A 23272-nucleotide genomic window follows, 5' to 3' on the forward strand; every position below is an offset into this window, starting at 1 on the left:
TCCCTGATGTTAGTGCCGGAGGGCACATCTTATCTCATCTATCCATTCATTCTCATTCCAAACAGACACAAGTGAAAGTAAATGGTTGATCTTGGCCAGGGGTGTCAAACTGCCAGCCTGCAGGGTGGCTGCGTCATGCCGAAACCGTGCCCACCCCACTGCCAGCAATGGGGAAAAAGTTGTGATACGTTGTGACACGTCATGTGATGTTGTGAGTTTGACATCCCTGCTTCAGGCTCATCTAGGACCCATCTAATAATTAAAGCGAAACAACAATTTGTTAGAAATTAATAATCACTTACTATTGAATAAGCTACAAAAAAAAACTCCATTCAGTTCCTTCTGAGTAGCAGTTATAGAACAAAAAACACCTGTAAACCAAATTACACTAACCAAAGTTGTAAATAAACCAAATTATAAATATTTCATTTATTCATCAAGGTCTATTTCGATAATATTTGAAGCCAGGGAATGGTAGTCAATAATCTATTTATTTAGTAGCATAATTTGTCTGGTACGCTTAGGGAGTATCCTATGGCTTTGGGACTATATGGCAACAGTGGGGAGGGTTGGAGGGGGGCTTTGAGTCTGCCTGGATGAATCTCTGTAGTTTTCTTGAGAGAGGTTTGTCTTTGCCTACTTCCTAGGACTGAGAGAGAGAGGAACTGGCCCAAAGTCATTCAGCTGACTTTGTAATGAAGGTGGGACTAGAATTTGTAGTGTCTAGCCTTAATCACTACACCAAACTAGCTCTTTAATGCAATGAGGGTGAGGCAACAATTCAATTAAATGCTTTGTGAGGTCTGCTGACTAGGTATTATTTGGTTGGATGGAGCATTTTCCATTCTTGGAAAGGTGTCAGTGGTCAAGGTCTTTCAGCTTCAAATTCAGATGGGCAGTAGGCTCTTTGGAAGATGGTGACTTATTATCAACTGTAGCAAAAGAAGACTATGTTATTTTCTGCATTGTTGAGTTGATGCTCTTCCTCTGTCTTAGAGTCCATGGAAATGACACCTGCATGAAATCTAAAAGGATGTTCTGAAGGACTAATGATAGTAACTCAGCCTTATGCAAACAGACACCCAAATGCTGATTACTAGTATGGCATGCAGAGAAGAAGCTGCATGCCATCAGACATGCTGCTGTCCGTGGTGCTGAAGTAACATTAACTCAGCATTGGTTTCTCATGTCTCTCTAGCTGGGATTTAATAATTCACTAGAGAAACGAGTGTTGCTCCGATGTTGCTTTTGATTGGGTATGGCTAGTCTACAGCCCTATCTATTGCCCACCACCACCACCACCACAGATTGGGTCTATAACCCCTTTGCGTCCTCAGAATTCTTCAATTAGAAGCTCTAATTAATCAGACACTGGAACAGAGAAGGCTGATGTACACATTTAGTGAAACAGCAAAAGATGATAAATTTGAAAGGATTGTGTGCTCAAATATTGAAAATGGATGCAGATTCCTAATTCAGATTCCAGTTACCATTATTCCCCATGACCTTTAAGGTGCAGGGGTGTAATGTGATTAGGAATTTCAGAAAAACCTGACATGGAATGTGTCCCTTAGATCTCTTGTTTCTTTCACTAAATCAAAGTCTTTTAGTGACTGACCTGAAAGTTTTATAATCTATATATAAAGATGAAATTTGATTTTGCATATGTATATTTTTAATTAACAGATATTTCACACACACACACACACACCAAATAGGCAATTAATTTATTGCTGCAACCATAGACCCGGCATAACTGAAACCAAGATGAATTTATAGCAGGGTCCAATTAAAATACCGTTGAAAACATTGGTAAAAAAAATAACGAAACCTGCGTACATCGCTTCTCCAGTTTGGCAAATGGCAGGGCAAGAAAAGACGTTTTAGAAACCTCACCGGGCAACTAATTTTGAAAGGGGAGGAAGCAGCGTACCGCTTTCACACCTTTTTTGGAATGCAGAAAACCTCCAAAGTTATGGATGTATCCAATTAAAAATATCTCGGACATCTTTGTAAATTCCTCCCCCCCCCGCCCATTCAGTAAAACAAAAATCTACCAATTCTGTTTGCTAGGAAGAAACACACCTCGCCCGGGAAATCTGCCCTTACTTTCTTTTTAAGCTGGATTGGGGGGGGGGCATCAAAATGTAGCTCTTTCAACTCAATTTAACTCAAGCAAATGTATGTATCACACCCTTCATTGAAGACACGCGGCTCTCTCTTCAGACGGCCTGCCACCCTCCCCACACTTGCTTAGGAGTAAATCCTGCCGAACAAAGTTCTGAGTAAGCATACATTACGATGGTGCAAAAAAAAAAAATGCGCAAAAGCTTGGAGAACTAGGAGGGCCAAATTCCGCTTTAATATGTCTCCCCACCCCCACCCCGCCCCCGGTACTTTGGACCTTTTCACCCCCAAGCGAGCAGCCCTCATCCTCGGCGCCACCAGTCCATTTGTAGTTGGCGTTCTTCTCGGTGCGGGAAAGCCCAAGCTACCAAAGCCGACCACGCACCCGCAAGGAAGTCCCTGTGCGGACCTCTCTGTCCCAATCTTAGTCTTGCCAAGCATGTCGAGGAGGGCAGGCCCTGCGCACGTGGGAATCGGTATCATGGTTCGCGCCACTAGTCTCCTTCGCTCGGACTCACACCCGCCCATTTCCTCCCGCCCCCATTTTCCTGCAAGTACGGTAGGCTTTCCTAGTTCTGGCGCAACTTTGGGGAATGTTTGTTACTGCTAATGATTTTTTTTAAATTATTTTTTAAGGAGGAAAAAAAAAAGCTCATAACGTATCAATGCAGAGGAATGAAAGTTCGCATCGGGCAGGAAGCGTCCGGCGTCGTTTGCAGCTAGAGCCTTGCAGGGGGCGAGCCAGTAGGCATGCCCAGACTGCGCGGCTCTTCGGCGGCGGAGCCCCGGATTCCAACCTGGGTTGCAGCTCCGGCTGCCGACTGGCCGCCGAACGCGCCGCCTCCCGTCGCGGAACGCTCGCTGGCTGGCTGGCCTGCGCGCGCTGCCTCGCCGCCTTTTGCCCCGCCGGACTGCGCGTGGCGCTGCCGGAGCGTGGCGGGCTGGCTCGGGCGTCCCGGAGCCCGGTGCGACTGGCTGCCCTTAAAGGGGTGGGTGGGTGGGGGGCGCGCTTGGCGGGGAGGCCGGCAGATCGGTCCTAAGGAGGACCTGGCCTCAAAGCGCGCTTTTCCCCCCCCAGGGCTGAGCAGGAGCCCAGCAGCCTGACCTCGCGCTCTTTCCGGGACTGCGGACAGATCGACCGCGGGGGGAGCCCATCTCCCTGCCGGAGGAGGTGGAAGAGAAAGAGGCGTCGGGGAGGAAAACGTGAGTATGGAACCGTTTCCTTGCGGGAAACTGAAGTACGATCTAAGCCGAGGCTCCGCTAACGTTTGGCCCCTTTTCCCGCCGTTGCAGTCTGGCCGGAAGAAGGCTTACCTGGGAGCGGGTCCCCCTCCCACCCCCGTAAAGAACGGAGCTTGTTTAAAATAGACCTGTTTAGGACCTCGCGCTTTGCTTCTTTCTTTCTGGCCCTAGATGGAAGACAGAACTATTTCGTTAGTTAGCCCGGCATAGCGCAAAGTATCTGTTTTGCAATTATTATTACTTTGCATGCGAATACTCGGCAAGGAGGAAGTAAGGAAAGCTTGGCATATTTTCCTGGTGGCAGAAATAACCCTACGGGAAAATGGTCTGAGGCAGGAGCCCCCGGGCAGTGTACTTTTAGCTGGCGGAAGAGGCACGCGATCTCTCTGCGCGTGTGTTCCACCGCGATGTAGATTATCTTCGTTCCCATCTCTTCCAAAGCCAGCCTGTCTAATTTTGAAAAGATTGGGAAGAAACGGGGGGGGGGGCGAATGAAAAGAGAGAGAGAGAGAGGGAAAAAAAATAGGAGACGCTTGGCACGCTTCTTATTTATTTATTTTAATTTATTTGCTTCCACGATGAGTTCTCTCCGTTAGCTTGGAAAGCAACGGTAGGAGGGAGGGAAGAGCGAGCGATCCGCGCGGTAGGCGAGGGAAGAACGACCCCTGCAGTTGCATTGCGGAAAATCTCCTTTCCGTTGCTGGGAATTAGCGGGAGCCTGAGCTGGGTTTGTTTTTTTGTGCGTGTGTGTTTTTTTTGGGCAGGAGACCCGGGTTGGGGTATTTCGTCCTCTCCTCTGTAGGTGTAGGTGAAACGCGGTGCAAGAAACCTGACGGCCGATGCAATGTGTCTTAATCTCTTTGTGGTCGTTTTATAGCGAGCTTGAAGAAAAAAGAACGTCAGGACGGCGCGGCTGGCGGGGGCGATGCCTCGCTGAGGTGTGCAGAGAGTTTGGGGACAACTTGGCGTTCGGGTCCCGGAGAATCGAGACTTTCCGGAGCTGGGAACTGCCGGTCCCTTGTTTTTTTTTGTCTATGTCTTGTTGGGAGACCTGGTGGATATTGCTTGCTTTCCTGAAGGAAGAAGAAGAAGAAGCTGGTGCTGGCTGTTGCCTCCTTAGTCATTGGCGGACGGCAAAGGAAGAAAAAGGATCTGGCTTGAGCTGCACAGCGACAAGAGAGCTCGGACATGTGTCAGCACATCTGGGGAATAGAGGCTGCGAGTCCAAAAGGAGATTTTCCGGGATTGTTCAAGCTGCAATATTGATCTTTGCTGTGTTTTTTCACCGAGGGATGCACTTGGCATGAGAATCGGAGGATGGAAATTGTTTGGGAGGTGCTTTTTCTTCTGCAAGCCAATTTCATTGTCTGCATTTCAGGTACGCAGCAAAACAGAGCAAACTGGAAGAGAAATGCTTGCCTTGCCATCTTTGGTTTGCCTCTCTTCTTTTTCCTATTTAGCTGTGAGGGCAAAAAAAGTGGATGTGTTCAAAAGGGACGGTGGCGGTTTAATTTCCAAAGTGTGTGTGAATGGCCTCAGCCGCCCCCCCCCCCAGGTTGCCTTTTCCCATTCCCGGTTGTTTGGAAAACTAATGCAGCTGTCATCAATTAAATGTTTTCCCCCCTTCAAACTACGGTTTCCTATTTTATTTTGAGGATGACCTGGGGGCAATAAATGAGTGCTGTGTTTCCTTAAAGTTGTCTAACTTCTAGTTCATTTTGTTTTGTAAGAGGTTTTGGAGCTTGCCAAAGCAGTGGTTTAAAATTGGAGGTGTTGTACCTATCCCCCCCCACCCATGGGTGTTTTACTCCAGAGAGCTCCACTCCTCCTGCCTTAGCTGGAAATTCTGATCTGGTGTTCCTTGCTTTCTGATATTTTCCCCTTTGTTGTTTGGCTGAAGACAGGTGACTCCACTTGTCAAAAGGGATCCTGTCCAATTAACAGAGGATGTCTAGCTTGGTGTCAGGCGTTAAGGATTACAGCAATTTATTTTTGGGGAAAGCGCACCCTTCTAGTTCAAAAGCCTTGGCTGCTTCGTTAATTTGTCATGTCACTCTTGCTGGAATAATTATGTTGCAGTCAGACAGCAAGGAGGAAGGGATGCAGCTGATACCTTTGGAGTTTGAGGCACTTCCCTTTCCCCCTCCCTCTCCCCCCCCAAAAGAAAATCCTGGTTGCTACTTCCTTTCCTTATCAGCAAGCATTTTAAAAACGGATGGCTAGCAGGAGAGAGAGAGAGGCGAATAAGCTTGGCCATAGGGATCAAAAGGGAAAGATTGGGGGAATCGGGAGGATGTCTGTGCCAACCCATCCAAAACCTAAGTCCTCTTCCTGCCCCCTACAAGCATCCAGCCTGAGGTTCTTGACTTCAGCTGAAAGTCCTTTTCTCATTGTGCTGGCAGCATTAACATTTAATTGCAGACCTGCCATCTGTTTTAGAGCAAGCTATCCTCTGTGCTCTGACAGCCTTTCAGCTTCCATCACTTTGGCTATTTCCTTATCTGAACAGAAGTGCTTGTCTTGTTCTGCCCCTGTAGGGCTCCACTGCTCCTTTGAGTGATGTCATCAGAGGTGCCTCATGAACCACTCCTGCAGTGTTGTCTCTTTATTGCATCAGAGCATCAATGTCCCTCTTTAACTCTTCCAGTGGAAGGACAGAATTACATCTTCCAAACAGTTGATGCTTCTGTTTCTCCTCCTCCTCCTCCTCCTCCTCTTCCTCCTCCCACCTCTGGAAACTGCTTTCCAGCTCCCACATTCCTCACCAGCAATTTCATTTCTCAGGCACAAGTTCTGCAGTAGGTGAGAGGGACAGAAGACAGGTCTCTGCTGCCCATGGGGAACCTCAGATAGCAGCCTTCCCCTGTTTCCTGTCCCTCTTAACTATCTTCAGTTAACCCACTTTGTCCACCGTTGACTTGCAGCATCTCCCAGTGTGTAAAGCTTGTCCTCGTTAGTGTTGTAGTGGCACAAGAATGGTTGGATGTCAGAAGTTGCAAGAGGGACTGCATGAAGAACAAGATGTAGCAGGTTACCTTCTTTGCTTCTTTCTCATAGCCTTATCTTTCCTAGTCTGTTTCTTCTGTGGCAACCCAGAAAGCCTTCTCCACTGTAATCCACTGCTGTTACCTTAAGTGGCAGGGATATTGATACTGCAGCTGGCATTCCCTGGAATTCCACTGATATCTGCTAGCTAGGGCAAGCACTGGGTTGCAAGAAGTAGCAAAGCTGCTTCTCCAGCCACCTTAGGGTGTGCTAGGCTTGCTTGCATTTGCCGCTTGCCCATTGAAGGGCCCCCTCCCACTCACTGGACTGAGCAAGCCTGAAATTTTAGATTTTGCAGAGTCCGTACTTGTAGGAGTTCCGCCCCAATCCTAACATTGTCCACTGCAGATGGGAATTCTGGGATGCCCAGTGGGCGCTGCTTGCAGTTTGAAGTTACATGCACCCAGGAGCTCCACCTGGAGGGCTTACATCAGAGCTGATGCCATGCTGATGAGTTTTTCAAGCCAAGGATCAGCTGGCTAACCTTCCTCTGTAAAGAATACCGTCTAGCTTGGTGGGAATAAGGAGATCCCAGATGTGAAGAGCTGCAGAAGAAGAGAAGCAGAAAATGGGATGGGTTCTTGTGACTTTCAGGAGCCAACAGCAGAGGAATATTTTAGGATATCTCTCTAAGAATGCATTATCTTTTCCAGGATGTGAAAACATTAGTTGATTCTATGGGGGGGGGCACGGGGAGAATATAGTGAATCTCATTCTCATCCATTTGCCAAAGAGCTTTAAGTATTTCTGAGTGCTCGATTCCAGCCAATTTAGGTGCAAATTGTCACCTCCCCCCTTTTCTACCCCTCAGACTTTTTTTCCCTCTTAGCAAACCATACAGGATAATTGTATACATGTCTTGAAACAGTAAATTTTATTTCTAAGGAAATCAATAAAACACTTTGTTCCCTAATAGAAGATGCTGAATTAACCACAGCTTATGAAGTCTACCTACTCTTTTACCTTTTTTTTAAAGTATTGCTATAAAACTTGTATTTTCTATGCAGTTTGGGGCACAGGGAATGAGTAAAGTATTCAGACATCTAAATAGGTTTCTTAGGATCTTCAATACTCATGAGTTAATCAAATCATTTGTTTCAGAATTCATAGGGGGGGGGAGATTTAGCAGGGGGATTTGAGAAGCATATTTGAATAATGTTCTCAGCTAAGAATGAGGAAACAGTCCATTCACGTGTTTAAACAGGGAAATAAATTGAAGTCAAAGTGATATTTTTGTTCCTTCTCTGAATGATAGAAACAAAACAAATAATACTACTAACTGCCTTTTGTTGTTATTTGTTTCTCTCTCTGCATGGATCTTATTCAATAATAGTGCAAGAATTTATGTTCTTTATCTCAGTATGTGCATAGATAGATTAACACATGAGAAGGAGCAGATGAAGCCCTGTTATCGTTAACAGATGAAATGAATACAGCAGTCTAGATTTCCTACTGTTTCTTTTCATTTTCTGTGTAGTATTAATATCTATATCAAGAATACATTTTAAGAGAGTCTAAGAATAGATCTGAACAATCTGGTTGCAATAATAGCTTTCATTTCAAGAAGCCTTTTATCTTGGACAATACAATTTTCATTCCATAAAGTGTGTCAAACACACCATTGCCAGTTGTTGTTATTAAACTCTTTGTGCCTGTTTCAGTTGACAAACTCTTGTGGAAATTTGGGGTACAAAATAACTGTAGCCAAATCACCTGAACCCAGAAGATTTGTGAAATGTTTCCTATATGGTGGACCAAAGTAATTGCAATATTATTATTTGGTATTCCCTCGTTATTTAGCATGGCTTATTTGCTTCCTTTAAATGCTTAGTTATGCTGCAGATAAATTGTTTTGAATGAGAAATAATCTCTCTCTCTCTCTCCCTCTCCCTCCCTCTCCCTCTGTGTGTATGTGTGAGATGCTTGTGCGTTGTCCTGGAAGCTTGTAAAAATGTGTGTGTGTGTGTGTGTGTGTGTGATGCTTGTATTGTCCTCAGAGCTTGTTAGCTTACAAGCTAATTTACAATTTTCAGCTATTTGAATGCTAGATAGCTGTTTTTTTTAAATTTCAAGTTCTAAAAAGTAGTAATTTGCCTCACTTTGGGACTAAATGATCATCAGAATGGAATAATGAAAATCGGGAAGATGAGGCTGAGATGATGAGTTGTGTGTTTTGAAACCCTGTAGAAAAACCTCACTTTCTGGGAAATCAGTTGCAACCTCAGAGGAGACTAGGATGCTATAGGATAACATCGTGAAATAAATGTATTGCCTAGGAAACTGTAAAAAAATATGATCAGACTCCATCTGATTACTGATCCCTGAGTACTTCAGATAATTGTGATAGTGAGAAAAGGTGTGTGGGATATGTTACGTTGTTACTTGGCCCAGGTCCTTCTTCTGTGTAATGTCATAGCACATTCATTAGTAGCAACATTCCCAACTATAGGCAGGATGCTTCTGTTCACATAATGGCTGACACATTTGTACAGGCATTTGTTTTGCACCAGCCCTGAGTAATTTTTCATGGTGTTAAAAAAACAGATGATCAGGTGCAATGGAAAACATTAACACGTCTTCTTAAATGCTGCCAATAGCTAGCATGAATATGCCAGGACTTGAGTCATTCTTTAAGCATTTGTATTGTTTCATTTTGGGGGAAAAAACCCATGTGATGATACAACAGTTCCTGATTCATGTATGGCATATTATTTGCTTTTGTAATGGGGTAGGAAATGTCTTGTAAGCCAGTCAAGTGTAATGAAATTCTATGAAAATTGATGGATTTAAAAGAGGATTAGCAAGCCCTTGAAAAATTAACTTCTTCTGGGTAATCTCTATTACTTCTTAATATTTGTGAAGCACATCTGGATTACTTTGCTTCAGAGACATGATGTTAACATGTACGCATTTGTTCTAGCATTTTACATCTTACAGAGCAAATATCTCTACTGAAGGATTTTTGTTTTGTTTTTTTAATCCTTATTAGCAAACTAAGTGAACACCAATTCTGAGTAGAGCTGGATCCCCAAGTTTGTTGTAAATAAAGGAGAAAAAGAATAGCCGGTTATAAATGGAACACAATTTATCACAGCCAAGTTACCCATAGGTGACATTTAGGTAGTAAACTTTTTGTGAGGTTCTTGGTGTTCTCTGAGCTTGGTTGTTTTCTTGCAAATAGTACGCCATTTGTAACAGTCTGGTATTCCAGTTTCAAAAGTCAACGTGTGCTTCTTGACTAATTTATAATAATTAATGTTCACTTTACTCCACCATAAAGTCCCAGGTAGTATAGGATTAGGAGCTTGGTTTGAATATGACTTGCTTAAAGCATAGTTTAAGCCCAAATAACCAATTGTGATCAAGTTAAATCCAATGCTTCCAGTTCTTCTAGCAATGGTAGAAGGAGAAGAAGGGAAGAGTATTCAGATCAGTGACCTCACCAACTTCATTTACATAGTTCTTAACTGGAGATGGGAGAGGCAACCTTTTTAGGCTCAATGTCTGTTATGAGGTATGAAGCCATACACGTGCTCACATACATGTTTCCCCCCCACATAAAATATATTTTCTTCCTTCCTTCTTCACTTTTCCTCCCAACGGCCCCTGCCATGATGCATAGTGACTGGCCTAAAATTACCTGAGGAACTTCTATGACTAAGGATGAACTTGGATCTCAGTCAGTCCAATGCTTCCATTGCAGTTTTGAAATACATAGTTCTTGACTTAACCACAATTGCTGCTAAGCAAGACAGTTGTTAAGTGCCCCATTTTGCGACCTTTTTGCCACCGTTGTTGAATGGAATTACTGCAATTGTTAAGTGGATCATGTAGTTGTTAAGCGAATCTGGCTTCCCCCATTGACTTTGTCAGAAGCCAGCTGGGAAGATTACAAATGGTGATCACATGACCCCTATGATCATTGTGTGAAAACTGGTCATAAGTAATTTTTGGGGGCCATATTGTAAGGAGGACTACTTTGGCACTGCAATAAGAAACTTATTCTGTAGAAACAACACACTGGTTTTTGTCACATTTCATCAATTTCAATGGTGTTTGCTTCCATGTAAGATGTTTATTAGCTTGTCCCCTCTGTTGTCACATCTAAGCTACCTTATGAGTTCTTTGTTCCAGTTCAAAATATCTTGTAGCACATGGTTAGGGATGCCATTGCAGAACTGTATCACCGCATTCAGTGCAACATGACCAAATCAGTATAGAATTGCAGCCTAGATTTGATTTATTATTTGAATTTGACCTGATCAGAACTGTGTTGCCATTAAACACTTAGTTTCTTTCATATACTTGATATTTTTCCCCCAAAGCTAGGATATCCAGTGATATCTGGCTATCCAGAGAGATCAATAGCTAGCCTATTTATTTATTTAAAATAGTTATATGGCTGCCCATCTTCAACAACTCTCCATGGCTCACAATAACAATAAAACCAGTAACTTTAAAACCACAAAACAAATGATCAAACAAAACCCAAACCCTGCATCTTAATTATCCCCTTAGGATGCCCTGAAGTAAGCAATTACCCTCATTCTGTTCTTTCCTTCCTGCCTCCTCTCTTCCCCTCTCCTTTCCTTGTGGCATAAGATTGCGTTGCACTGGTGTCGCCACTCACGCGTGCCATAACACAACACAGCACATGGCATCCTGCTGCAAGTGGCCGCACCAGCACAATGTGCCACATGGCTTCCTACTGCAAGTGGCCGCAGAAGAAGTTGGGTGGCGGTGTAACAGGTGTCAGGGAGTGTGAGGCCTCGCTGTGGTGGTCCTGAGGTAAGCAGGTAAGACATTCCCCCAAAATAAGACCTAGTGCCTCTTTTGGAGGCAAAAAAATAAAATAAGATCAGGTCTTGTTTTAGGGAAATTGTGTGTGTGTGTGTGTGTGTGTGTGTGTGTGTGTGTACATACACACACATATGAATATGTGTGTGAATGAGTGAGTAAATGAGGGAGTGAAATAATCCATTGAAAGCTCCATGTTTTTAGCTTTGGGAAATAAGGCACAAAAGAATAGCTTATAATGTGCAAACAGTATATCATAATTACAGTATTGTAATTATTTTTATCAGACAAACCTAAGGCAAAAGGCTGGTGTCTTATAGGCAGATAAAATCTGATGCTTGTAACTATTTCTTAGCTTTGTTTTAATAACATGGTTTGATAAAGTATAATTCTAATATTCAAGATAAAATTATTTTAACAATGTCTTATCTGAACTATAGAAAAGGATGCTGTTTTCTTGTTAGTATAGTTCCCTTATTCAACTATGAAGTAAATACATGTTTGTATTGTTTGTTTTGGTAAAATGAAATAAAGAGTTTAGTTTAATTCAAGATATTCTGCAACTATTAACAAATTTATTTATTAAATTTCAGTGTCACCCATCTCCCTTGCAAGGTGAGTCTGGGTGGCTTTAGTTATTTAATAAGTAAACTATTAACAAATAAAATTAGGAATTCAAAATTATTGTATTACTGGTGCAAGCTGAAAACTACTGCGCGAATGAAATCCATCATCAAAATAGATAGCGTAGGCATGTAGGATGATGACTTTTTGTATCAAGTACTGAGAACCTACAGTATGTGTTAAAGCTTATCATATCCTATGTTTTATTTGCTTTGTGGTTACCTTTGTTCTGTGCATATTCATTCATTGTCAGATCCCTGGCGCTCCCTTCTCATTCTTTATTGCCTGATGAATGGCTGGCTGAGGAATTCTGGGAATTGAAGTCCACAAGTCTTAAAGTGGCCAGGTTTGAAGACCCCTGATCTAGGAGGTCAACAGTGGCAAGCAGAGAATGTCATTGTATGCCTAGGGGGTACAAAATGAGGGCTTTTAAGGCAAAGTCTTAAATCTTTCCTTGGAATGTAATGCCTTTTCATAAAACATGCAATCAAATGTGGGATCCTGACCCGGGTTCTTTCTTAGGCAAACTTGTGTGGGAAAGATAAAAATTATCTTCGGGGGCAGGAAAGGTTCATTATGCTTAACACGAGAGTGCTTCTCACCATGGCAGTTCCTGCCCTTAACCTGTGTGCTTGTTGAACAGCACTTATTCAGTACTAATTGGATTAGTTGCCACCTACACAATCTTGAATCCAGTTCAAAGTGCAGGTAACTGGCCTAAAAAGCTCTTCTGACTTGGAAAATTGGTGTCAGGCCCACCACAACTTAAAGCGCTTAAGTAAAAATGATCCTTGGCTCCGTTCATTGGGAAAGGTATAGTTTTATTAAAAGTCAAACGTTGCTGGAACTGTAGTCAAGCATAGCTGGAACGGAAAATTATGTACCCACATCAACTTTTCCTTCTCTTAACAGCCTCCCGTTGCTGACACACCCTCCCCCAATGACTAATCAGGTTCAGGCAAGATGTTTTCAGAAGAGACAGTTCAAGCGTAGGTTGGTTTATGCAAGCTGCCTTCGTCTCCCAGCTGGGTGATCCCGAAGCAGCATCTCAGGGAGACACAAGCATCCACCTCTGTTTTCCCCCAAGCATTTCCCCTCCCATTTCCCCTCCCCAGAGTTCATGGCAGACTGTCACCGCATGGCAGCGAAGCACAAGCAAGCACAAAGAGGCAGCTGACAATTGGTTGCATTCCCATGCATCTGCCACGTTTTAAGTGTCAAAGTGCCCACTTCTTGAATAGATTGGTAGATAGCAGTAGAAAATTGGCAGAGGGTTCCATTCACTGGATTTCCTCCAGAAGGAAATAAGCTAAATGAAATTACCTCCACTTTTTTTCTTTTTTTAAATTTTTTTTTGCTTTTTCATAGGCTTTGAAGACCCATTTACTTCAAATTGTTTTACATTTAAAAAAATCAAGGTAGTTTTGTATTATTAATGGCAATTTTATTGCTTGTGCAATTTGTAAAGGGTTTGATTAATTTTATGGATTGCTTGGTTGAGCACTGAAATATTTCTATTATCTTAAATTATGGCATTTTATGGCGTTTTATATTTATATTTTATGCAAGTCACCTTGGGACTTTTTGCTTTCTTGAAATATGGATTAAAATACTTATCTCACTTTTTAAAAGCAACTGTGCAGTATTCACAATGGAGAAAAATACCCAAAGTGCAATATATGTCTACTCACCAGAGGAAAGGGGAAATTATCTCCAAAGTTTTGAAACAATAACATTCTGTAACATATATAGTGTATTATGATGGCAAAGAAATCTGCCCATTTTGTTGTGGAAATTTATTCCAGTTGTATTTTAAAAATTAGCAATAGTTCTATTTAATGTGTAGAAATAGGTGAGCCATGTGAGAATCTCTTAATGTGAAGATGGGTGGAAGAGATTGCTGATAATTTGTAATGATCCAAGAACAGGGTGTATGTATATCATTTGGAAAACATAAAACAATCTGGCCTTGGAAGTTCAGAGAACAGGTAATACTCTTCCAATCCATATTTAACAGAGCTTGTGAAAAACGGTTGAAAAACGATTGCCAATTTCTTGAGTTGTAGTTGAAACTGTATTAGCTGTGCGTATTGGTGGACTAAATGAATAAACTACATTTCATTGCACATGTTATCTGTATATCTATTGGAAAAACAGAGTAGTAGTGATACAGTGGAATTAAGGAGACTCTTACTCAAATGTGTAAACAGCTGTAAAGATAGTGAAGCAAGTCCTGGGCCAGATAATGCATAGGATGGTTTTGAAGATAAAATTATTGGGAGGGAATACTTTGCCTCCCTGAGCAAATTATGTTTAGTGTGATTCACATGTGCATTTCTGTTAACTAGCGAGTGATGGTTTTGAATTATCACTGAGAATAGAATACAGAATAATGAGAGTTGGAAGAAATCTTGGAGGTCTTCTAGTCCAACCCCCATCCTGGAGAAATAGCTGTCCAACGTCAGTTCCTGCAACCATTCATCCTATGTTTTAGCCTCCAGCCCCATAATCATCTTTGTTGTTCTTATCTGCACTCTTTCTAGAATCTCAACATCTTTTTTGTATCATGGTGACTAAAACTGGATGCAGTATTCCAAGTGTGACTGTACCAAAGTAGTATAAAGTACTACTAACATTTATTGTCCCTCTTTTGTGCAGCCTAGTATTGCATTGGCTTTTTGGCAGCTGTAGCATACTGCTAGCTCAATATTTAAGTGGTTGTGCCCTAGGAATCCTAGATACCTTTCACAGTTAACTGCTGTTGAGCCAAGTACCACCTGTTATGTACCTGTGCATTTGGTTTTTCTTGCCAAAGTGTAAAACCTTACTTTTCTCGTCATTGAATTGCATTTTGTTAAGGCTAAGTGTTTCAGTCTGTCAAGATCCTTCTAGCTCTTGAGACCATCTTCTAAAGTGATATTGTTTGGTATTGTCTGCAACTTTGATGAGCTCCCTTTCTCTCCCCTCATCTAATTCATTTATGAAGACGTTGAAGAGACTTAATAAAGGATTAGGATTTCAGTAAAAAAATTGAAATGAAGATGGTAGAGGAGAGGAAGGCCTGGAGGAACGTTGTCCATGGGGTCGCGATGGGTCGGACACAACTTCACCGCTAACAACAACAACAACAAAAATGAAATAATTCAGACCCATGTAGGGATGGTTCTGATTTACACTGGTGATAGGTATTATTTATTCACTCTGAATTCATCATTGATAAACTGCAATCTAGTGGTATTGTTATACTGGAGCAGGGTCTCTGCATAGTAGACATTTCAAGTTGCCAAGCTCAAACTAGTTTTTTTAGTTGATCCTTTGATAATCAGATCTGTCAATTAACTCTTTTGGTGCTGTCTTACAAAGCCCTGATAGGTGGTAATACCTAGCTACCCTTGGCTGATAAATATATTTTAAAAAAGAAACTAAGATAGACTAGTCCCATTTAGTATTTGGATGGGGAATTTCTAACATATATCAGGGCTGGAAGCTAGATTTTGAAGTCTAAAAATGATTCTGAAAGAAAATAAGGCAATGGCAAAACATTTCTGCACAGTTTCCATGAGGAATTATATGAGTGGATTCATGAAGTCATCGGAACTCAAGCCCAATTCAAGGGAAATTTCACTTTATAACTTAAATAATAACTAGTTTCTCTATATCATAAATACACATTTATATTTTTAATACCCCCTCCAAAAAGGGGTTAGATAAGTTTGCCCAAGTAAAACACCTGTCAAGTGTTAATTCAATTTAATTGAATATAAACTGAATTTGAGACACCATGAACACTTCAGTTATAGTCAACATGAAGGATTTCCTGATACCAAAAAAAAAGAAGAAGGAATTTGAAGTAGCAAAGAAATGGGATCTTCAAAGATAAGATGGGAGAAACATCATCAGATTCTTACTGAAAGTCAAAACTGAATAAAGGCAATTGTGATCTCTTTAGTTTGGGTTATATATGAGCAAGTTTTATTTTATTGCAATATTATTTTCAATTATGTTGGTTGGTCATGGCATGATTAAAATAGAGAATGCAGAGATTAAAGCTCTCTTGTGACTAATCCACTAAGCTTTTGGTCCCAGCTCTCCTCTTTAAAGTGCCATAGTCTAAAGATAGCCAAGATGCACAAGGTAAAATATTATCACATTTCCATAATCCATCTGTTCTGCTGATATGATTCATGGAAGCATTTCATAGCTACTTTGGACATGACATATAAATAGCTTAGCTTTAGAAAGCAGTTCAGGCTGAACTCACACATATCTTCATAAGTGGGTATTTTCGGTTTTTCTCTTCAGCTAACCCAGGTAGCTAGGAGAGAGTTTTGTTTTTGCCATCAGCTGACTCTTGATAACAGCATGACTTTTGGCCTTCAACATTCAATTTGCTATTGATGTATGTTTCAAATTACTTATTGCATTTAGATCCCATTTTATGGAACTGTAGGCCATATTCCTAGAAATTTGCTTCACCCAAATGTTTTATTCTTGCAAGACCCCTGTGAGATAAATTTGAGAGATAGTATCTGGCTTAATAATAGCAAGTTTATTTCCTTCTTTCCTGAAATGGTTCTTCCAGATGCCTTGGACAACAAATCTCATCATTCCAATAAGTACAAATATATTCCCTATGAGGGTAGTAGTGGAGGGCCTTAGAGCACAATCAGCAATGTTTCATGATAGTTTAGAACAAAGCATGAAAATAGCCAACCAATAGAATACGTAGAATTGAACTATACCATAAGCCTATAAAAATGCAGTCTGATATTATATACTAGGTTACCTATGATCCCTTTGGTCATCATTTCAATCAATCAGAATAGAGCTAGAAGGGATCTTGGAGGTCTTCTAGTTCAACCCCCTGCTCAAGCAGGAGACCCTATACCAGGGGTCTCCAACCCCTGGTTCGTGGACCAGTACCAGGCCGCAGCATGCCAGCAACTGGGCCACATAAACAAGCAAAGCCCCATCCACGAGATGCAAGTAGCACCCAAAACCACACGCCCTCCAGTCTGTGGAAAAACCTCTCTCCATGGAACTGGTCCCTGGTGCCCAAAAGGTTGGAGACCTCTGCCCTATACCATTTCAGTCTCTTCTTAAAAACCTCCAGTGATAAAGCACCCACGATCTCTGAAGGCAAGCTGTTCCACTGGTTAATTGTCCTTACTGTTAGGAAGTTTCTCCTTAGTTCCAGGTTGCTTCCCTCCTTGATTAGTTTCATCCATTATTTCCTGTCCTGCCTACAGGCACTTTGGTAAATAAATTGACCCCTTCCTCTTTGTGGCAATTTCTCAAATACCGGAATACTGCTATCATGTTCTCCCTAGTCCTTCCTTTCTCTAGACTAGCCAAACTCAAATCCTGCAACCATTCTTCATATGTTTTAGACTCCAGGGCTTTAATCATCTTAGTTGCTCTTGCACTTTTTTTCAAAGTCTCAACATCTTTTTTGTAATGTGACCAAAACTGGATGTAAGCTGTGGCCTTACTAAGGCTTTATAAAGCGGTACTAATACTCCACGTGATTTTGATTCTATGCCTCTGTTTATACAACCAAGGATTGTATTAACTTTTCTGGCTGCTGCTGCACACTGTCACACACACAGTTACTGTTTTTGAGCCAGGTTTCACCTAATCTGTACTTGTACCTTTGGTTTTTCCTGCCTAAGCTTAAAACCTTGCTTTTCTCCACATTAAATTTTATGTTGTTGTAGGGCCCATTGTTCAAGTGTGTCAAGATATTTTTGGATCCTGAGCTTGTCTTCTGGGGTGTTGGCTAATCCTGCCAGCTTAGTGCTATCTGTAAATTTGATGAATTCCCTTTCTATATCCTCATCTAAGTAATTTAAGAAGATATTGAAGAGTACTGGACTTAAGATGGAACCCTGTGGCATCCCACTGCTTACTTCCTTCCATGTATCTGTAGTACCATTAAGGGCACCTCGTTGAGTATGGTTTGTTAGCCAGTTACAAATCCATCTGGTGGTGATGCTGTCTATCTCACATTTTTCTAGCAAAGTAGGTTGTGGTCTACTTTGTTGAATGCCTTGCTGAAGTCTATATATTATGTCCACAGCATTTCACTGGTCTACTAATTTAGTCACTTTATCAAAGAATGAAATAAGATTGGTTTGGCATTATCTGTTTTTAACAAACACACGCTGGCTTTTGGTTATAACTTTATTTGTTTCTAGATGTTCAGAGATCTGTTTTTTGATTATCTTTTCCAGTATCTCCCCAGGTATTGATGTTAGGCTGATTGGTCTGTCTGATTGGTTTCCTAGGTTTGTTTTTTTCGTACCTTGGTACTCATTGTTAATTGGTTCTGGGAGATGCAATGAGTACAAAAAACGATGAGTACCAAACAAAATTTTCCCATAAAGAATAATGTAGTGAGTCAGAAGGCAGCCAACACTGACAAGTTCTAACTTGTGCATTGAATACCAAACAAATGATGAGTACCAGGACAAAATTTTCAAATCTAAATGCATTGAGTAATTTGATGAAACAAATTTCCTTATCAAATTCCTTGATGCCTTCAACAATGACCAAGCTTCTAAAGTACTGCCTTCCCTGGATTTTTTTTTTAAATGTACTGTATGTATCTGCCTTGAAAGTAGCCCATGTTGAACTTCCTAGCACAGTCAAACCTCAGCAGTTGATCACAGGAAATATTTTATGATAGTTTGTATTACTGTATGCCATAATTTTTACATCATAAAATATTTAAAGAAATTTGCCAAATTTCAATTCCATGGGACCCAGATTTTGGACACATTCTGTAAGTTAACCCATTTTTGGTACGGTACCTTGGGATGCATCATTTCAGCTAGTTAAAGGTTACACACCATCAGGAGAGTTTAGTAGTATATAGATCTAGTAAAGCAACATTTGATTCTGTCCTTTAAATTCCCCCCTCAAATTAAGCAAAAAGATATTTTATACAAACTGGAGGTATTAGAGTTGTTGGCAGGAGAAGCTTGTACTGTAGAAGCACTTAATACTTTAGTACCAATAAAAAACAGAGAAACAAGTGGTGTTTGACTCATTGAATAATAAAACAGTGGATCTATGTGGGAAAAGGTCAGGGTCTTCATAAATAAACAAGGAAGGCATTACAGTCCAACAAAAGGTTGTGAGAGAATGAAGAGCCAGCAGTTGAATATAATACAAGAAGCAAGACAGCAGCTAATGATGACAGATTTACTCAAGAGGAACATTCCCTAGTGGTTATAGATCTGAGAGCACAACCAACTGATGTTTGTGTATGGCCACCAGTAAATGATAATAACGCTATAACTAAAACAAAGCTATGTGAAATCCACAAAACATTGGAGGATATGATTGAAGACCCACTAGGGAAAATTGATCAAGTAGCCTAGTATATGTAGCCAGAAAGCTCAGACTCAGTTGACACTAGATCAATAGCAAGGTGATGGAGGCCTACTGTTAGATGGACCAAGAGTGGGTTGAATTACTACACCCAAAGAAGATTCCTTAATGATTCTGCTTCGGCTTGGAGGGAAGTATTGAGTGGAGTGCCACAGAGTTCTATTGTAGGTGCTGTGCTATTCAACATTTTTATCAATAACTTAGGCAAGAGCATTGAGGGGACATTTATAAAATCCGCAGGTGATATTAAATGAACTAGAGAGAAGATTCAAAAAGATAAATTCAGGCTTAAGCAGTGGGCAGAAAGGAATAGAAGTTTAACGGAGAATTGTAAAATTCTGCACAGGTAGTCCTCGATTTACAACAGTTCATTTAGTGACCGTTCAAAGTTACAACAGCACTAAAAAAATGACTTAAGGCTGTTTTTCACACTTAATGACCATTGCTGCATCCCCATGGTCATGTGATCAAAATTCAGACACTTGGCAACTGACTCATATTTACGAGAGTTGCAGTGTCCCAAAGTCATGTGATCACCTTTTGCCACCTTCTTACAAGCAATGTCAGTGGGGAAGCCAGATTCACTTAACAACCGTGTCGCTAACTTAACTGCAGTGATTCACTTAAAAACTGTGTCAAGAAAGGTCATAAAATGGGGCGAAATTCACTTAACAAATGAGGGTGAAGGTTCATTTTCCGAGCTTGAGGGTTGGTTTGCAAACGTTTCGTTACCAGGCTAGGTAACAGCTTCAGCGGTGTTTAGTGGATGTCTGTGTCAGTGTTCTACTTATATAAGGGCTCCAGGTGTGGGAGTGTCAAGTGAGGGTCTTGTGATGGGCCAGATACTTCTGGTAAGGGTTGTTGGAGGATGTAAGTTAGTGGGTCAGGAGTGAGTCATCAGTGGGAGGCTGGTAATGGGTCTTGTGATGGGGAGATTATATCAGGTCAGGGTCATTGGAAGGTGAACTGCTGGTGGGGGGGAAGAGGGGCTTGAGGGTTGGTACTGTCTCTGGATGGCTGTTTGATTCATTTGGATTCTGAGGGGTTCATATGCTGGTTGTAGGTCAATGTGTTTGTTGACGGAATTATTATTTATTTATTTATTTATTGATGGGATTTATATCCCGCCCTATCTCCCGAAGGACTCAGGGCGGCTAACAACAAAACATATAATAAGTACAGAAATCAAGATAAAAATGAAATTGAGAACATCAGTGCAATAAATTAAAATTAGAAAATTTAAAAAACGAATTAAAAATACTAAATATAAATTAATTAAAATGCCTGTCAGTCTAGGTCAGCCTGGTGGAACAGGTGTGTTTTGAGGCCGCGGCGAAAGGATTGGAGGTTTTGGGCCATCCGAAGCTCAGGGGGGAGCTGATTCCATAGGGTTGGCGCTCCCACAGAGAAGGCCCTCCCCCTGGGGGTCGCCAGCTGACATTGCCTAGCTGACGGTACCCTGAGGAGGCCTTCTCTGTGTGAGCGTACTGGACGATGGGAATTTGCTCCCGGCAGCAGATGGTCCTGCAAGTATCCCGGACCTAAGCCATGTAGGAATTGCTTGTGGAATGCCAGGCTTCGATGAACTCCTGAGCATAACAGGTGGTACTGTGGCTGATGATTTTAGTGTTGCTCCAATTGAACTGGTGTTGTTTGGTGTCAGTGTGGGTAGCAATTAGGGATTTGGAATTGTGGCATTTGACTGCTAGCTGGTGTTCATGGATCCTGGTTTTTAACTGATGTGATGTTTGTCCCACATAGAAGTGGTTGCAATTGTTACAGCTGATTTTGTAGATGACATTGGCCACGTTAAATTTAGTAGCTGAAGCAATGGGGTCGTGCAGTGAGCCAGAACACACAGTTGTGGTTGATTGGTTGAAGAATGTTGGCTCCTGTGTGAGGCAATCTGCGCTATGATTGGTTGCGATGGTTGTGGAGAGGGAATTTCATTTTTCCCCCCACCTTTTTCTTCTGTTGTGCCCTGTGTGCTCTGTGATTTACCTCATGATGGTCCTGTTAGCCTGATTATCTGGTTTGCTGTAAATCTAGATGTAAAATATGTTTATTTATATAAAACAACAAATTCGTGTCAGCATCTCTGACTTCATTTGGACAATTCATCTGCACAATTCCCTGACAATACTTCTCCAGTCACAAGGTAACGATGCTCTGCATTCCTCTTTGGCATTCTGATTTTTGAGGATTATAACAACAATTTCATTATCTGAGGAGAGCACAATGTGAATATTTATTTTTTTTACTATTGTAATAGCAATTATTCTAAACCATAGTTTGCAGCCCCCCCCAAGGTTTATTGCTAATTATAAAGTCCAGAATGCTAACAAAAGTATTTTGGTGTTGCATGATCTTTCACAGCAGAAGCAGTAGCATAAATATATTCTTACGTAAATGCATTAAACATGCCATCATGAAAGTTGTATGAGCTTATTCAGTGAAAACTGTAAGACCCAGGGATTCCATCAGGCGTAAACAACCAGATCCAGATGTGAAGAATTCAATTAGCCACTTCATTGCTCATGCATATTACATAGGAAACTTCCCAGGCTGGACGCCTGCATCTGGGCCAGAGTAGATAAAGTTCAGTGGCGTTCAAGGGAAGGTCAGACTTTGCCCTTTTACACCTACTAATGACTCCAAACTAATTCCCCACTTGACTCCTCCATCTGGCTCTGCCAATCTCTCTCTGATAGATGACTTTTATTTGACATGTGGATTATCCTAAAAACGGCCTATTCTAAATGAACAGCATTATTCCACTTCTAAATTAGGAAAGGGATTTTAGAAAATGTGTATAGAGAAGAATGTGAAAATCAAAACAAAACACAACTAAATGGTATTTCACAGAGCATTTGCCAGTTAACTGCTAATAATGATTGCAGAGATTAAAGACTTAATGCCCAGTTAAGACTATAGATGGTCCCAGCAATGTCTTAGTTCCTTCTGACTTAATTAAGAATAATTCAGTTTGATGGGCTTATTTTGGGTTAGGACTTTACATTTGTAGATAAATATGGTTACATTCCTAGAGTTGGAAAATTGAGTTTATAGTGACTTTAAAAAGAGCAAGCCTGATCCACTAAATTAAGAACTCATCAGCTTGCTTAAATACCATTGACAAACTGTATGCTAGACACATATATTGGAAACTGAGATTTGGTTAGAGCAGGACAGCTTCCTGGCAGAAGAACAGGCTGTCTTCTGGGAAGGTCATTCTTCTATTGACCAATGTCTAATGCTTCAACATTTAATAGAGAAATATTGTAGTTCTTCCACTTCCTCTCTGGACTCAGTCTTTATTGATTTTAAGTCAGCATTTGACTCTATTAATCAAACTAAAGTGTGTGTGTGGGGAAATGGAAGTCTCCTTGCTAGATCAACACTTGCTTTTTTTTTTAACCTTTCTTGAAAATGCATCATTTGAAAGTCAGATATAATTCTCGGGGTTTTCAGTACCTCTCTACCAACTCCAAAGGGCATGCTTCAAATATTTTTTGTTTCTCCCAATCTTGCCAATTGTTTTGCTTGCAAGCGCTCAGGGCAGTGAATCTGGCCCTCTAAATTTTTGTGATTTAAAAGCAGAAATTATATTCCTAGTGCCTTCAAATTATTTATAATAAAGACAGTACCAATGATGGTCTATGGTTCCTACCGGTAATTGGATCCTTTCACTGACATTTCCCCTACGGAGTGTCTGCAGTTCATATTTTCAAGAGACACATTCCAGGAATCTTGCTTTGTCAAAAATGCTGCCCCCGTTCTTGATGGCTGGGTGAGTTGCCCAAATGGACGTTCATCGGTTTTTACTTTCAAAGTTAAGGGTTTTTGTTCATATGCCTTTTTAGGCATAGACTTTGATAGAAACCTAGAAGCTTTGTTACACTCAGGCTACTGTGTATATTAGAAATAAGCGGAAATTGTTTACTTGAAAATAAGTAATATCAGTGTCATTTGGAGAAGAAAGGTGTTTTTTTCAAAAGGCAACTGGACTTTGTTTTTCCTTGAAGTGAAGAAGCTTCTGGAT

The 23272-nt window shown here is 41.1% G+C and overlaps 1 protein-coding gene across 1 annotated transcript in view; it reads left to right on the forward strand.

Moving 5' to 3' along the window:
* Positions 1–4686: 4686 nt before the first annotated feature.
* Positions 4687–23272, forward strand: part of CA10 (carbonic anhydrase 10) — a gene marked incomplete at both ends in the record, with an annotated part of 395435 nt that continues 376849 nt past the window's right edge. Inside the window, one exon of the mRNA XM_081320644.1 lies at positions 4687–4747. Within this exon, the coding sequence (XP_081176770.1) occupies positions 4687–4747 (61 nt within the window). The remainder of the gene's footprint in view (positions 4748–23272) is intronic.

Source organism: Vipera berus (assembly GCF_964194415.1).
Source record: "Vipera berus genome assembly, chromosome: 2".
NCBI lineage: Eukaryota > Metazoa > Chordata > Lepidosauria > Squamata > Viperidae > Vipera > Vipera berus.